Source organism: Meleagris gallopavo, chromosome 8, assembly GCF_000146605.3.
Source record: "Meleagris gallopavo isolate NT-WF06-2002-E0010 breed Aviagen turkey brand Nicholas breeding stock chromosome 8, Turkey_5.1, whole genome shotgun sequence".
In the NCBI taxonomy this organism is placed as follows: Eukaryota; Metazoa; Chordata; class Aves; order Galliformes; family Phasianidae; genus Meleagris; species Meleagris gallopavo.
In genome coordinates, this window is record NC_015018.2 from 19232991 (window position 1) to 19250126 (window position 17136).

Sequence of the window (17136 nt, forward strand, 5' to 3'; positions counted from 1 at the left end):
AACTATTTCTAAATTATTCTAAAGTAGAAGTGATTGTTTCCCTCTGCTCAGCTTCCAGTGTAGGAAGGACGTGGAGTTCTTGGAATGGGTTCATACGAGGACCAATAAGATGATCAGAGGGCTGGAGCACTCTCCTATGAAGAAAGGATGAGAGAACTGGGCTTGTTTAGCTTGGAGAAGACTCTGAGGAGACCTCATTGTGGTCTTCCAGTACTTGAAGGGAGCATGTAAACAGGAAGGAGAATAATTGTTTATGAGGGCGGATAGTGATAGGGCAAGGGGGAATGGTCTTAAACTTTTGACAGGAGAGGTTTAGGTTAGATATTAGGAGAAAGTTTTTCATGTAGACGGTGGTGACACTGTGGAACAGGTTACCCAAGGAGGTTGTGGATGCCCTGTCCCTGGAGGCATTCAAGGCCAAGCTGGATGTGGCTCTGGGCAGCCCGGTTTAGTGATTGGCAGGGGGTTGAAACTCAGTGGTCATTGTGGTCCTTTTCAACCAAGGCCATTCTATGAATCCACAATACTGAATGATAATGTAAAAATTCATTCATATTTTCTTAAAAAGCAAATATTATGCTAGATGCTAAAAAGGAATGTTTTATCTTTTTTTCTCATCACTCAGGTTTTCTTTCTGTCAACACCCATTTATTATCTCTATAGCAGCGAAAAAAGTTATTATTCAAAGAGATTCAGAACAACAAATGATAAGTATTGCACGGGTAAGTCATTTAGTGATAAATCAGTTTGTCTAATCAATTGACATTTTATAAATTTTTCTTAGCTAAATATTCCATACAACCTTTCATCAGAACTTTTAATCTGGAAAAAAAAAAAGTGAGCCATTTTACTGCTACTAGTCTACAAAGGTCCCTGCTAGATCATCTCAGTAATTTTCATTTTAATAGGCTCAGTTTTAAGATGCTTTTAAATACCAATTTTGGGGAAAAGTGTTGCAGTTAAATGTGTTGTTGGTTTTTTGTTGGTTCCTTTTTCTTTTGGAGGAACCAACATAATACTCTGGGTTTGATAAGAAACCATGATGTTAAGTGAATGATCTAATTATGAAGAAAAATACCCTGAGAATTTTGGTCTGTTTCCTATTTTATTCTGTGAATATGTGTTGTTATGGAAAACCAAGACACAGCTGTATGTTTACAAGGTGCAGAATAAGTACTCCAACCTCTTACATTTTGAAAGAGGCTTTGTCTGCTTGTCTAGGTGGTAACTTTCATCAGGTGCTAGCAATTACTGGTTTACTCGGTATGTGGCAGCACCACATCTCCCTTCCTGGCTTGCTAGATGTATCTTGTGAATAGCTAAGTAACATGCAAGCCATTCTCCAGAATCCTATGAGTGTTTTTAACTATTTAGGGAGTTTAAAAGTTTGCCATACAATTACCCCCTACTTATGTATCCCAATAGTTTTACAATATGTGAATGTTGTTTTCACTGGAAAAGAGATTGCATTGCTTTCTATCTCTCAGAATGTATTGAAGCAGCTGTCATATTAGGATAATTTCTATAATGCAAGATGATAAGGACTTCTTATGTTTTACGAGAGTGGCATTTCGTTTTTTTAAATGAAGTTGTTACATGCATGTTTCTTTTTCATTCAAATAGCAAAGCCTTGTGGATAAAGTCTCTCGCAGGCAGAAACCTGACATGAATATGTTGTTCCTAAATGTGAAAGTGAGGAGGACACACCTCGTTAGTGACTCACTTGATGAGGTATCAAAAATAAAATTAAATGGTGTGTTGCTGCAAAATTGTTATTGCACTTAGAATTCAGTTTGGTAAATCATGTTTAAATCTTCCTGTGCTAAGGCAGGAAATATAGCTATGTAATTCAAAACAAAAGAAAATGAATTACCACATCACAGTAGGAGTGCTGCTAAAATAGATTTAAAAAATCAGAACTTTATTTTCTGTCCTTAAACTGTTCTGTAACTAAGCCTATAATGAAAATATGTTGTAATACTACATGGCATGTGCAGGGTGTTGTGTGTATGTTTGCAATTTTTGTCTTATGATTACTGTGCATGAGTATCAAACTGTGAAGGATCCAGATCCTTGATAGGAGCATAAATAGCGGACCGGTCATCTAGAGTTTGTGATGCAAATTACTAGTTTAAACAAAGCAAGAGTGATATAGAAAGAGAGGCATGTTCTCTATGGATAGAAATACTGGTAGTATGTTAAATCTCCTCTATATTTTTCCCCCTGCATATTTTATAATAGCTAACAAGGAAGAGGGCAGACTTGAAAAAGAAGTTGAAAGTCACATTTGTAGGAGAAGCTGGTCTTGATATGGGTGGCCTGACAAAAGAATGGTTTCTTCTTCTCATTCGCCAGATTTTTCACCCAGACTACGGTGAGTCTGTATGTTAAGTACAACTTGAAAATTTATTGATTTTAAATTACCAAAATGGTGATGGATAGGGATTATTCATTATTCCACTACTAGGCTGATCACTTACTAATTGATGTAAAAATGAAAGCAGTCAAGTTAAAATTTTATGTCACAAGTATGGGAAGATCTTTTGGAATAGGAGATAGCAAAAGAGTGTGAAAAGTACTGAAAAGCTTGCGAGATCTTGGTTTTTGGCAAGGAGGTTCAAGTGTGGCTGAAAAAATGAAATGTCATTTTGCTTGTAGAACAAAATTAGAGGATGAACAAAGCTCTAATCAATTCAGAGTTGTAGAATTGAGATTCAACTTTTTAAGACTTTAATCATGCTAAATATTTCAGTTATCAGAGACTCATTGTTATTGGTTTGTTAGTGAGTGGGTACTAAGGAAAGTGGATTCAAGAGTAAGTAATTCATATTCTCTTGAAGTTTTTTCTCGTGGTATATCTGTTGTGTTAGTGTTTCCAGCTGTATCCAGAGACAGGGTCTTGATTTATGTCTGGTCAAATGGGAGAAGACCATCAATTCTTTTACAGAGTAAAGCAAGTATTTGCGGGGGGGAGGGGAGAGGGGAAGAGAGTTTTTTGAGTAAATAGGAAGCCAAAAGACATGAATGAACATTCTTAAAGCAGCAGTTTAATGTACTTGTATATTGCTGTAGGTGGAATGGGTGTTTTTTTCCCCACACTAATTTTTTACAAATGAGTCAGCTCTGTGTGGATACATTACTAATGTTATAATGTGTCAAAGTGTTCCTGAGCTGACTTAAATTTAGAAACATTGATTCCAGAGATTTTAGCATAACACCTCTGATAGTCCTTGATAGAATCTGAGAGCTTTTGTGTCTTTGAAGTGTTTGTGTCCCTCAAATGCATGGTGCTTGATTGTTTATTGGCCTCCTTCTAAAGGTTCAGAAATATCTGCTCAAGTCTGCTGGAATCATTATTTGCTTAAAGTTCTTACTCTACTGAAAAGGGCACTTTATGGAGAAATAATAATTCTGTAGGTTTGACAATTCTGTTAATAAAAATATCTTGTCAGTAGAACTTGGTAACTGATGAGTTTGAAAACATTCAAGAGTTTTCATCAGCTTTGGCAGGCTTCCTCTTCTTAAAATGTAAATTCTTTTATTGATATGGCTATCAGCCAAGTGTGGGAAGAGTTCAGAAATGTTCTCATCCCCTGGGAGGGGACTGTATAGTCTACTGTTGTTATTTTTAAGTTATAAATGATGCTTGTCAGAAGCTGTTAGTGCACTCTTAACCTAGAGTGCACTGTCTTTTTTGTCTGAGAGCTGCTTCTTGCCTGAGTATCCTAAAGCTTTTATGTGGGTTTATTGTGTAGGTTTTTGCTTTCTTTAAAACGGAATAACCTGTACTTAAAGCAAATATCAGTCAAGCTAGTTTACAGTTCTGATTTTGATGGGATCTAGCTTGTAATTTAGACCAGTGGGTGGTGCTTTTATGGTATTTGTGGTGTGGCTTTTTTAAATTACGCTAGTATACTTTTTGCATAGATAAGTACGAAGCATTCTCTTTGGTCGTATATTCACAAGATAAAATTTTACAGCTTTCAATTCTAAGATGGTAAAGTTTGTGGTGTCTGTATCATGGGATTCATGCCAACACTTTTTATGATTGTCATCTGCTATTGTAGCAGGAAGGGGGGAGGAGATTGACTCGCATTGCAGCAGGATAAATGTTAGTTGGTCAGTTACATTTCTGACTGCACAGATTATGAGGCATGTGAAGAAGGCTTTTTGAAGTGCAGCTTTCCTCTTCTGCAGGCATGTTCACATACCACAAGGACTCTCACTGCCATTGGTTCAGCAGCTTTAAGTGCGATAACTATTCTGAATTCCGACTAGTTGGAGCTGTATCCTTTTGTCCTCATGACAGTGCTGAAGAAGCAGTGATTTAATTACGGGGATATAGTAAGACATGAACATCTGATCAGAACTCATTCTGACCTATGTACAAGCATGTTCCATTTTAAAGGTATAAAAAATGACATTTTAAGCAAGTAGAGTAAAGAAAAAATAGGAAGAAAATGGTTGTTATGGGTACATGGTACATTTTACAGTTAGAAAATTGTGGAATTAAGATTACATATGCAACTTTATTGTGTATAAGTTGTAATTTTTTTTATGTATTTCACTTCTGGCTTTCATTCAGTAACTATAATTGTCCCTGGGTTTGTTAATCTTTAAGTTCTTTAAGTTCCTACTGGGACGTATGTGACCTTCTGTTGGTTTTGTTTTGTTTTAAACTGGGTGTTTTCCATGTGAGCATAAAATTGTTTCCTAAACCTTCTGTTGTGCTAATTTATGGAGTCCTCAGACAAATGATTAATGCTGATATAGTCCTATAACTCCACTAAGATGAGGTGGTGTGTTATGCCTCCATTTTACTAGTAGGAAGCTGAATCATGAACCAGATTCTTCTATTTTTTTTATAATAATTTCAAGTTTTTACTATGATCTGTTAATTCAGGTAATTGTCATTTTTAATGCTTATGCCTTCTTTAAATATCATAAGGACATGGATGACATTTTCTCATTTACTATGACTAGTCCTTGATGGCTATGTGCAATGACTTGCTGAGGATAGAGTCTTTGCTATGAAATAAAAAATTAACTAAGTGCAGTGTGTAAAACTTAAACTATTTGGTGCTAATTAATATGAGTACAGAAGACTGTAATAGCAAACCTGATATTAACAAACACAAGCCTAAGAGGAAGGATCTGCTTCTAGTATATGCAGATCTTTCTGAATGAGAGTGATAGCCAAACTCTCTTCCTGTCCCCACTTCCCAAACTCTGGAATTACAGTGTCTTACCAGGTATGCTTCAGTGTGCTAGCTGATGAGCTGTTGTGCCAGTGCAGGTTTGCCATTATGCTTTTAAATGTATTTCAAATAAAAATTTCTATACTGACAGCTCTCTGGATGTTTTTTGATTAAAGATGTACTATAGATGTGTACTGTTTTAAAAAGCAGAACAAAAAGCATTTTCATAACAGTATGTTGGAACAATTTCTTCAAGAAATGCTTGTAGAGAATGCAATAAAGATTTTCAAGTGTTTTGGTAATGTGCCTCATTTGACCCTTTTAACTGTTACTTAAACAATTTTGTAATAGTGTTTAAAATAACTTCCATTCCTTCAGTTTCTTTGCCATGTTTTAGAGTATGCTGAGTAAAAATTGTAAATATTAATCTAAGTTTTTTAAAATGTTAGCCATGATAAATATATGCGGATTTTGCCCTTAATATTTGACATGTAGCTAATGGGCCTTGCTGTCTATAATAGCATCACCTTGGATATTCGTTTCCCACCTTGTTGTTACAAGAAATTGCTGAGTCCTCCTATTGTTCCCTGTGATCATAACACACTCGTGGGCATCTGTGATGTCACATTAGATGACCTATTTCAGATAATGCCTGTAAGTATTAAGCCTTAGAGGATAAATTACCTGTTTAGAACCTGTTCTATTTTTAATAAATGCTTGATTTACAAACTGTTTCAGAATGACTCTTATTTTTATTACTAACTAATATAGTCTCTCTTGTTCTGTTGAAAATGTAACTTTTCCATGCTTTCTTGCATAGCAGAACTTTTGTAGGTTTGCTTAAGTTAGAATAACAAAATTTGATATGTCATTTTTTGACATCTTTTCCATGATAAAAGGCAAATTTTAAGTTCATATGAAATTCAGTGAACAAAAAAAAAAACCTCTTCTAAGTACTCTGATTAAGCAGTGTGGCGTTTTTGTTTTTGTTGTTTTTCTACATTCTTATTTTGAATATGCAGCTTTTTCCAAGGTAGTTTATAAAGAGTAATTTTGGCATGTGCTTGCGAAGTACATCAATTTGCTTTGTGGGTTTTCTAAAGAGCTTGTACTTGTATTGTAGGAATTAGCCCATGGACTGAGTGAACTTCTGTCCTATGAAGGCAATGTTGAAGAGGATTTTTACTCTACCTTTCAGGTCAGTAAGTATTCAACTACAAGTGATTCTCAAACTAGTTCAGTAATTTTACCAATGTTTCTGCATGGAGTGGTCTACTACTGTATGATTGGTTTTTGTTTGTAATATACCTACATGAGCATTAAAGTTTGCTTCAAAAACCAGTCTAGTGCTTGGGGCATGTAGTGACCGGCTTCATTATGGAGCTTTAAGCTGTTGTTCCTTGACAGTGTAAGTGGACTTGGGCACTGACTTCTGGGCACCCATGCTCAACTACTGGTACCATTACAGCTCTTTTCTTGCTCTGAGTTTGACTTTGCAGTCAGTGATCTGCTTTTGGAATTAATCTGTCTGCAAAACAATCCCTTTTCTGTCTAACTCTAGTGCTAGACAGAGCTTTCTCCTGTTAATTTATATGCTTTTTCCAGGAAATCTCACATAGCCTATACTTGCTTGTTCAAGTTATAATAATTTTGCCAGACCTATGTGTCTAAGAAATGAGTGTATTTCTATTCAGTCAAGACTTTTTCAGTTGTTCATTGTTTTAGGATGCATGTTATTTAGCAAAATTTCATGCTAGTTTAGGAACTTGTATTGGACTTGTATTGACTTTTTTTGCCTCAGCTTTCTATTTCACTATTATGAAACTATGTGAGAACTCTTATAAAGTGGCTGTTTTTGAGTTCCTAGAGAGCTACAATGGAAGAAACACCTTCTTAATTATATTTGATATTCCTAAATTGTTCTTAGAAATGTACTCTTTTAAACTTGGATTTTGAATCCACAGCTTGCAGTTTGGTAGGTCACTGTTTAACGGGGACAATTTTTCTACTTTGTAAATGGGATTTCTTAAGCACTTTGTAGAAAACTGTATTATTTAACTGAAAAAAAAAATCGACAGAATTAAAATGTTCTTAAGAGAGAGAAGAAAGACATAGAGTTATGAATACAAGCTTTGTAATTTACAAGTATTTGAATTATTTGAATGCTTAAATACTGAACTTCAGTTCTCTCTTTCTCCAGGTTTTTCAGGAAGAATTTGGTGTTATAAAATCTTACAACCTAAAGCCAAATGGAGATAAAATTCCTGTCACAAATCAAAATAGGAAAGGTACTTCAATACATGTTGGCTATACACATTTGGCAGTATTAAGTTTATAATTTTTCACTTATTATAAACATTAATTTTGCTTAACAAAGTATGAAAATTAAATTCCTGTAGTCTTTTCTGGTATGCCTAACAATTTCATAGTATATAAAAGAAAAGACATTCATTTTTTAAAATTTAGTACAATTTTGAAAAGCACTGCAAATGGCTATTTAAATTATTACAATCTAACAAAATACATTATTTTTCCCTTTTTTAGAGTATGTGCAACTTTATGTTGATTTTCTTCTGAACAAATCAATCTACAAACAATTTGCAGCTTTCTATTATGGTTTTCATAGCGTCTGTGCTTCATATGCATTACTGGTAAGAATGAAAGAAAATATCACTTCTGTTTCAAATATGTGATCATGACCTAAATTATGTAACTTATTCTTAGTAACTCAACTGGATGGCTTTAGGATTCATAAAGAATGTTAGTCAGTGGGTATAGTTGAAAAGGAGAATTAAGTTGGCAATCAGCTGATAACTGCTATTAATAGAATACTACAGATAAATAAAGCTCCATGTTGTGTTGATCAGAATGTATTCACAGACAATTCAAAGGCTGTCTTGTGTGTTTACAGAACTTGTCTGCACTTACTACAGTTGTGAGCAGTACAGTTGTGAGCAATCTGTTTGTCTTGAGTGACTTCTCTGAAAATCACACTACTTTTTGCAGAAGGAACTTTCAATGAGATTGAGATTAAATATTCTTGTTTAATCAGTCATATTTGGTTTTGGAATTTTTTTTGTTTTTGTATTTTACATTGTTCCTTCTGCAGTAAGGAGAAAGAAGAGGCATTTACAATTTTCACAAGAATTTCCATATTCCTAGGAAGTTAAACGAGTATGGCAGACTTTTCAGTAAAGTGAAATGTAACTTACTGCAGGGAAGTTTCAGGAAGAATCATAATCCATTGAAGCACAATGAATTATTTTCAGGCATTTAAAAGATGATGTAGTAAATGAATGAGAAGTAGGTTCTACAGTGGTAAGATTAGTGATTGCAAACCATGATTTATGATTACATGCTTTGCACAGCAGTAAGTACAACTAAGAGTAAGTTCTGTCAGCTGCTGCTAAGAACATCGGGATATTCAATGCAGGTGTAATGGAGATTGTTAAAAAAAATAAATAAAAAAATCAAGATACTCTTTCTGAATTCCAGATGTAAAATTTTATTTTCTTCACGATCTCATTGAAATCTAATCAGAAGACAAGTTATTACAATAAATGTAAGAATGAAAAGGAAGGGAAGAACAAAAGGAATATACTAAGATTTGTTATCCGTTAATTTTGTTTTGTACTATATACCACAATAAAAGATTCCTCCAATTTCAGTTGAAGCATTTTTTCTATAAAAATAATATTTATACATTTAACTTATAAATTGTATTGAATAATATTTTAATTTTTCAATCATGAAAAAAAGTTAATCTGATTCTAGTAGCATTATTTCTCATCTTTAATGGAAATAAAGTATTTTATACTTAAATTCTGGCAGCTGCTTCGTCCCGAAGAAGTTGAAATTCTTGTCTGTGGTAGTCCTGAGCTGGATATGTCTGCTTTACAGCGAAGTACCCAATATGAGGGCTACCAGAAAACTGATGTTACTATACGGTAAGCTTAATGTTTTTTTCTTTCTAAACTATGAAATCAGCATAGCATGGTAGGCTGTTGGAATAATCTTCCTGTGTAGTCTGAAAGTGGATCATAAAGTTGCTAGAAAGGAACTTTTAAAATATGTAAGTAGTTGAAAATAAAGATATGAGGTGTTTGTTTGTTTTAAGCTTAAAATCCCAGAAAGTGAAACCTGAGTCTTTAATTTTGTTATTCAGTCCTATAAAAAATTTTCTGATTCAATTTCATTATTCATCAATTCTGGCTCATACTAAGAAGTTTTATTTCTTTCTATAATAGAATAGATTTGGGCATCATTTGCCAATACGTGATTATAAAATTAATGAAACTTGGTGCCTTTCAAGTCCTTGGGAAATTTTTTAACCTTGAACACTAGGGTAATACCCTAATATCCTATATATTACATTAAATAATTTCTAATGAGTGTTAATTCATCATATACTTTTTGTTGTATTATATCCTAATATGTCTTTGTCAGGATGTTGGACCATAAACCATTTTCTTCTCCTGCCCGAACACAGATACTTCTGGGATGTTGTACTTGGATTTTCTCTTGACCTTCAAAAAAAGTTACTGCATTTCGCTACAGGAAGTGATAGAGTACCTGTGGGAGGTATGGCTGATTTGAATTTCAAGATTTCAAAGAGTGAAACATCCACTAATTGGTAAGTAGTCTTCTGCTATTGGTGATTTTTTTCAATTTTTTCTTTTTAATTATATCCTGTAAGTCCTTATTGCTTATTATTAGCAAACTAATGCACAATGTTCATTAATTTATTGTTTAATTATTCCTAACTGTCAACATTCTGATCTCAACTTTCAGAAGACCCGTGCAACTTAGAATGCTGCTGTCTAATGCCAGAGCTTGTGAACTGTTCTTTTTCCAGGGCTTCCCTCAGCTCCTCGGTGCTCTTTCCGGAGACACAAGTCTGTGAGGATGCCTTTTACCTGACAAAACTTTCTGATTTCTGTCCTTACAGTAACTGTGGTTCATCTAGCTCTATTTGTACCAACTCTGTGTCCAAGCTTCCTCCCTCATGTTGTGAATTCTGATTATACACAGATTTTGTATGGAGAAGAACTAATTTTAAAGTCATATGGCTACTTGGACTTTGAAAAACTTGGATACATATGTTTACATTTTTTTTTTTAAGAGATAGAGAAAGAAAGCTGGGAACGAAGAGGCAGGCAAATTTCATCCAAATACTTGAGGTGCATACGAGTAGTGCTATTTCTGATGTTTCTTTTACTCAGTTTCTTACTTAAATATTGTTTAAGTAAAAATATGCTGGCAGATGACAGTGTCCTACTTCTTTTGTGTTATTAAATAAGAGATGGATTTTGTTTTCTTTTAGGTTGCCTGTGGCACATACCTGTTTCAACCAGCTTTGTCTCCCTCCTTACAAGAACAAGAAAGAGTTGAAGCAAAAGTTGATCATTGGAATTTCAAATGCAGAAGGTTTTGGCCTAGAATAAAACAAAATACTTCAAAAACAGCATTGTTATGTAGCACTCACTCTCCTCTAATTGTGCCTTTAAGCTTTTTGTTGTCTTGGTACTGTGCAAGTCTTATCCAACATACGTATTTTTTAATTCGGTATTAAGTGTGTGGTTCTCTCCTTAACGGCAATACATTCACTGCTAGCTTTGTCACAGAAAGTAATTTTCTTCATAAACTAGCTTATTTGATAAAAGAAACTTGATGAAGAAAATTTCTAAGTTGTATGTTGTTTCCATTTTTTTCTTAATGGCACTTTAATTTTAATTACTTTACATCATGTGTATTCATCTGGGAAATAGTATAAGAATATTTCTTCATTAGCTAGTCCCAGTGATGGTTTTCCATTAATATAAATAGTAGAAAAGATATAACTTACAGCATGTAGCCATATTTTTTCAACAGCAAATAGGAATTTTAGTCTTTATAAAATGTATGCAGTTTTAATATTCTGGTTTCCCTCTCAGTTAAACAGGCTGTGTAAGAAGCATGTAAATAAGTGCCTGTGAACAAATAGAGTTTTGATAGTCCCATTTACTGCTAAAAATATTTTTTATTAATAAGAGGTTTTAGATGTTCTATACTTGGCTTTTACAAATCAATCGTATCATCTGTACAGGGAATGTTAAGAGGTACTTTATTCAGCATGAGGGAATCGAGGCCAAGCTACAGGTACTGAGCAACTTCTCCATTTCATTCTTTGAAACTGATGGCAACTAATCGGATCTACTCCAGTGTCATAGTAAGCAAAGCCAGATATTTAAAGTAAATTCCACATACACTGAAAATTTTCAGGAAAATAATGAAATCTGCAACACTTAGAAAACTGATACATATTCTACTTACCAATCACTTTGTCAGGAACTTTTATGAAAGTGTTAAGTGAGCTATGGCAAGAGTGAATACAATAACAGAAGAATGTGGAAGACCTCTTTAGCCTGAAGGCCAGCATTTAAAGTTTTCTGTGGTTTTCACTTCACAGCTACATGAAAACAATTCTTGGTGCGAGTGTTCTGAATTAGTAAGTTAGGAGCTGGAGAAGATACTGGTTCCAAAATGCAGGTGTAATCCTAAGTGTAGGTTTTATTCACTAAATTGAATCTATCAGTAATGCACTATAGAAACCTTTATAATATGAATAGCTACTGTGTATTCTATGGATCTTTCTTTCATTTAAACAAGGCCCAGATCTTTCAAAATATTTAGGCATCCAATTTGTCAGTCTTCCCAGCTGACTTCTGCTGGAAGTTGGATGCTTAAATAGTTTGTAGTGTCTGTGCTCAGTTATTTATTTGTGATAAGAGTACATTATTCTTCTACAATCAACAGTTTCACATGATCAACAAATTAATCTTCTGAATTTGTAGTGTCAGAGCTGTTGTGCAGTTTCTTCAGCAGCTAAGTGTGAATTGTATTTTATTCTCTTTCCTAGAGAAGTTATGGATGATTTTACAGTTTTTGAAGGAAAGATAAATAGTAGAGTATTTTATGATATTTGGCACTATTCATTGTGCTTTACTCAAAATTGATATTAAAATTTCTATTGATTTCAGCCTGCGACAAAGCTAGGTTAGCACAGAGAATTTTAAAAGCAGCACTTCAAACTCATGCATTTTGCATTATTGCTCTCAAATGGAGATTTAAAATAAATTTGAATTGACAGTATTTCACGTTAAGAAAAAAAATGAAGCATTCACTGCTGCACTGAATGATGAGGACAGAAATTTAAAATTGCTAAAAGCTGAATGTGGATATACAAACACCCCTCCCTTTCCCTTTATAGAACTGGGCTTACAGAATGTTGGTTTGTGAATAAATATCTATACAGTTTATCTGAAAATGTGGCGAATTAGCCAAAATATTTTTTTATGGCTGAAGCCCACTTTTAATAACTATTTATCTATTATTGTTAAATAAAAGCTTTATTTTATTTTCACTGAATTGCACTTTGCCTTGGGTTTAGTTTTATTTATTAATGCTTTTTTGATTTTACTGTGTAATATTACCTCAGAATTCTAACAAACCTATTGTATTTGCATTGGTTTTTAAATAAGATGGTCATTCGATAACATTTTTATATATTTCCTGATGTTGATAAATAGTAAATTTTTGTATCTGTTAAATGAAAGCATTGCACTGTATTTATGAAACAGGCCTCAGATCATTTTAAAACTTTTCCTCGATGATGGTTTATTTTTGTTCCTTTGTCTTGCCTGTCATCCAGCAACTTTTTTTTCGTTCTCCATCATTGTTTTTTGTAACATACAAAAGAAATCTGATTTGTATAAACTTGTTCATTCCTAAGTATCTATTTTTATGTATTACAATTGTGTGGTCATTAAATCAAGTATTTCAATTCCTGGTCTTATTAGTTTCATTTCAGATTTCTAGAATGTATCATAATGAGGATTGAAAGCATGATCTACATCTTTTTTTCTTTTTATCTTTCTTTAGAAATGTTTAAATCAGGAAGGATAGGGAACAAGGACAGCATGCTTTCCCATCGCTGCAGCTCCCTGTCATAGGGCTGACATCTGACCAGATTTAAGCTTGCTGCTTGTCTTTTTTGAGTTACCTACAGATGGCAGCAAAGAGGAGGATCAAAATCACTTAATGAGATGTCAGACTTTCCTCTTAACTAAGATTAGACATTGTAGATAAGAAATATAAATATTCTTAAGAAAATCATTTTTTAAATGTTACTTCATATACGTTTGTCGCTAGTCTTTTCAGATTAACAAAATCAGCAGATATAAATTAGTAAATGAAAATGGTGGAGAGAAAAGAAACTGCTTCTGTCCCAACACTGGCTCTTGAAAATAAATTCTCCTTCCGTGAAAACTCTCTACTGTGTACTGGGGTAAATAAGAGACTTTTATGAAGCCTCAACAGGAACAGATAGCCTCAAGACTGATATTTAGAAAGAGATTAGAAAGCTTAGCTTGCTTTGTCTTATTCCAAATAGGTGTCAGATGAATGGTGCTGCGTCTTAGAACCATAATGGTATATTTCACTTTGGTGGTGATGTTTGTTTGTTTTTTTCACTCTTCTTTTGGCCGAAAATAACGAGGTTCTTTCTCAGTAATTGTAATTGGTAATGATACTGGCTGACTAGCTCCAAAAGCAAATCTTGTATTTCTTGTTTTTTTCATAGATGTATTTAATATTCTTTCAGAATCCACCCCTGAAAACACTGAAAGCTCTCACAGCTCCCTTAAAGGTCACTTTCATGTCATAAGGAGCAAGACTGTAAGAACACCCATATCCTTCCCAAGATACTTGGAAAAAAAATTAATTTTCCATTCTAGTTTGATTTTATTTTTTTTTTTTCCTTCAGAATCAGTGATGATGTATATGCTGAAATTCTTTCTACTTCTAAAGTTTCATAGCATTCAGAACAATAACAATGGGGTTGCTTGGACTGCTGCAGATGCCTCACTTGCATGTGTTAAAAATGTTCGAATTCATATTCAGGTGCATTTTGTTGTGTTGTAAATTAATGAGGGAAAAATAGGCCCTTAGAGATGTGCATGTTTCAAGTTTTTAATTAAATTCTTATTAGGATCTTTAAGCCTGAATGGCTTTATTTGAAACATCAAGAGGGAACAAGAACAGCAAAGGGTTATTATAGTGTGATTTTTTTATTATTTTTTTTTTCCTTGGAGTAGTTGCATTCATATTTGGTTCAAAAGTAATTTGTTCTACAAACTAGACTTGAGAGCTGCTCTGAAAGTAATGCCTCCTAGTTTTTTATGTTGGCTCATGATGTCAGAGGTTGATGCTGGTGGTATGGCAGTAGAGATGAACCTTCCCGATGCTGTTCCATTCTATGTTGTTGCCATGGAACAGATGAGAGCAGAGAGGCAATCCAACACAATGGCAGATGATATGGAAGTGTGTGTGAAACAAAGATGTGTCATTGAATTCCTTCATGCAGAAAAAATGGCACTCATTGATGCTTCCTGAATACGGAGCCCAAACAGTGGATGTGAGTACAGTGAGGCAGTGGGTGATATGTTTCAGCAGTGGTGACAGAGACAGTGGGTCACCTCCACTGGTGCAGATGTTCATGGGTGCAGCATGCAGCTTTGGTTCATCATTGGCAAAAATGCAGAACTAATGGTGGTGACTGTGTTGAAAAAGAGTCCTTTGTAGCTGAGAACTTGCTCTATCAAATGGCGTTATTGTGGTCTTTCTATCTATCCACTGAAACTTCTATGGAAAAAAAATATGAGTCATTACTTTTGGAACAGCTTACATAGGAAAGAACTTTAAGATCAAGGAAGATGGAGGGATTGTGTGTCTGAAGAGATGGTGGAGTAGTCGTCCAGTAAATCTGGAAGGGTGGGAGAAATTAATGCAAGTCAAAACAAAAAATAACTGATTACGGGAGGTAAATACTACCTCTGCAAATTAGAGATTCTTACATAAGAAAGCAAGCACAGAGTCTCAGACTCTTCTAGGATTCTCACAAGAGGAAATAGAAATAGTTGGGTGAAGCCAGTTATCTTCCAATTTTAAATGAGCAGTGATGCTCTCTTCTTTCTAAATGATCTGTATTTCTATTAAGCCATCATAAAAATAAGAGTACATCTCACCTTTTTGCTTTTTCAATATGCTGTTTAGCATATTAAATTTCAGACAGGTTAGTTTATCTCTTAATGCTGCTGGGATTTTTCCTAGAAAGTCATTTCACACATTTTGAGGCTCTTTTCTTTGTAGCCATTTACTGGCTTTGAGAGAACTGCAGAGAAATTCTATGGTTGCTCTATTAAGAACAGAGAGGAGGGTGGCTGGCAAAAATAATAATAATAATAATAATAAAAAAGATGTGATTTTGAAATAAATAATAAAGGAAAAGCCAGAAGAGGGAGGAAGGGCTTTTCTGTGTGCACGAATGCATAGTTCTTTACAGAACTGTCTGCTTACACTGACAATGTACAATGTTCTGCCTCACTGTTCCCTCAGAACTCTAACTTGTGTAGTAATTGTTTTGCAGTGAAAGAAAAGCTTCTCCAAGCATTGGAAGCATTTGATATTCATGCAAACTGAAGCTTTTAAGGTAATAATGTTAGTTTGGCTGTGTTGCTTATGAACAACCTAATTGCATTTTGGTTTGGGCAGTTTTGTTTCAGGACTCAGAATCTATTCAGTAGCATATCTCTGTGTATTGATTTGAATGCATTAAGCTGTTATCTTAAATCGAATTCTAGAAGGTGAAAATTCTGCTTAGGGTAGCGTGTGCTATTGGAGATCACAGTAAATCAGTGGAAAGGATTCCACGTTAATAATTACTTTGTTCCAGTAGTTGCCAGATAGGGGCTGCAATCTCCCAGGGTATTATGATAAAGCTGTGTTTGAATTTCTGAGAGGCTGTTTGCTTTTGTTCTATTGATCATCTCATAGCCCATGCTCACCTGATTTCCACTGGCAATGGCCTTCATATGCCATTAAAACAGAGTTTTAAAAGGTTTTTCTTACACTGAAATATTCAGTATCCACAAATTCTTCAGTACAAAATGTGAATTCTTTTTTGTCATCTATACTCTTGGTCAGCATCTCAGGCACAGGACCAAAATCTGAATAAAATGGGTTTAGAAGACAAGGCTTTGTTTTCCTGTGCTGCTTTTAAAAGTTAAACATCATCCTGTGATCAAAGCTGTTGGACAGAATCAACTCGGCTTTAAGTAGTGTATCCTCTTCCTCATTCCGTGGATTTGGCATTGGCATCAGCAGTAACCAATTATGAAAGATGCAATAGGCGTAATGTTTTAAATTAACCTGATATTTTAACTGGATTTTTCTGAGCTTTGCTTGATTTTTCCTTCACCACACACTAGCTGTTTTTGGCAGTTCATTTCATCTGTAGCAGTTTGCAGTGCATGCACTTTGTATACATTGTGTTTATGAATCTGTGTAATTGCTTGTGTCATTTGTCATACCACACTATCTGTGTAATTGCTTGTGTCATTTGTCATACCACACTACTTTCAAAAGAAGAAATTGACTTAATGTTTTTCCCTTCCCCATCTCCGAGGCACCAACTGGTGCATCAGATCTATTTCTTACAGTGTAAAGGTATTCTTAATTTATCCTTTCTCTTCTCTCAATTTATTTATTGCTGATTTTATTAGCAGAGGTTATTAATTATATGCCATAAGCACAGATTCTATACTTAATCATGCATTCAGCATGATTTTCTACTTGTAGGTGTACCGTGAAGAAGAAATTACTACTTTCATACAGCAGAACCAATCCCTGGCTAATCCCTCCTGTCATCACTTAGAGCAACAACCCATGTTCTTTTCACACTGCTGCTGCCATTGCTATCTTCAAGATTACTGTCTTTCATAATACAACAGAGATGTAATTGTAGAATGATAAAGAAATTGAAGCTTTCACTTTGAACTTCCCTACAGAATCAATCCCTTTAGGCTACTTGTGACATATTTAGATTTTCTCTCCTTTTTTT

General features: G+C 34.4%; 1 protein-coding gene across 1 annotated transcript in view; it reads left to right on the forward strand.

The window, feature by feature from the left end:
* Positions 1-13020, forward strand: part of HECTD2 (HECT domain E3 ubiquitin protein ligase 2) — a gene marked incomplete at its 5' end in the record, with an annotated part of 29849 nt that extends 16829 nt beyond the window's left edge. Inside the window, 11 exon segments of the mRNA XM_031554581.1 lie at positions 626-722; positions 1624-1731; positions 2242-2374; positions 4198-4286; positions 5694-5852; positions 6322-6396; positions 7399-7486; positions 7743-7849; positions 9030-9145; positions 9688-9831; positions 10522-13020. Coding sequence (XP_031410441.1) covers positions 626-722; positions 1624-1731; positions 2242-2374; positions 4198-4286; positions 5694-5852; positions 6322-6396; positions 7399-7486; positions 7743-7849; positions 9030-9145; positions 9688-9831; positions 10522-10642 — 1237 coding nt within the window.
* Positions 13021-17136: the final 4116 nt, after the last annotated feature.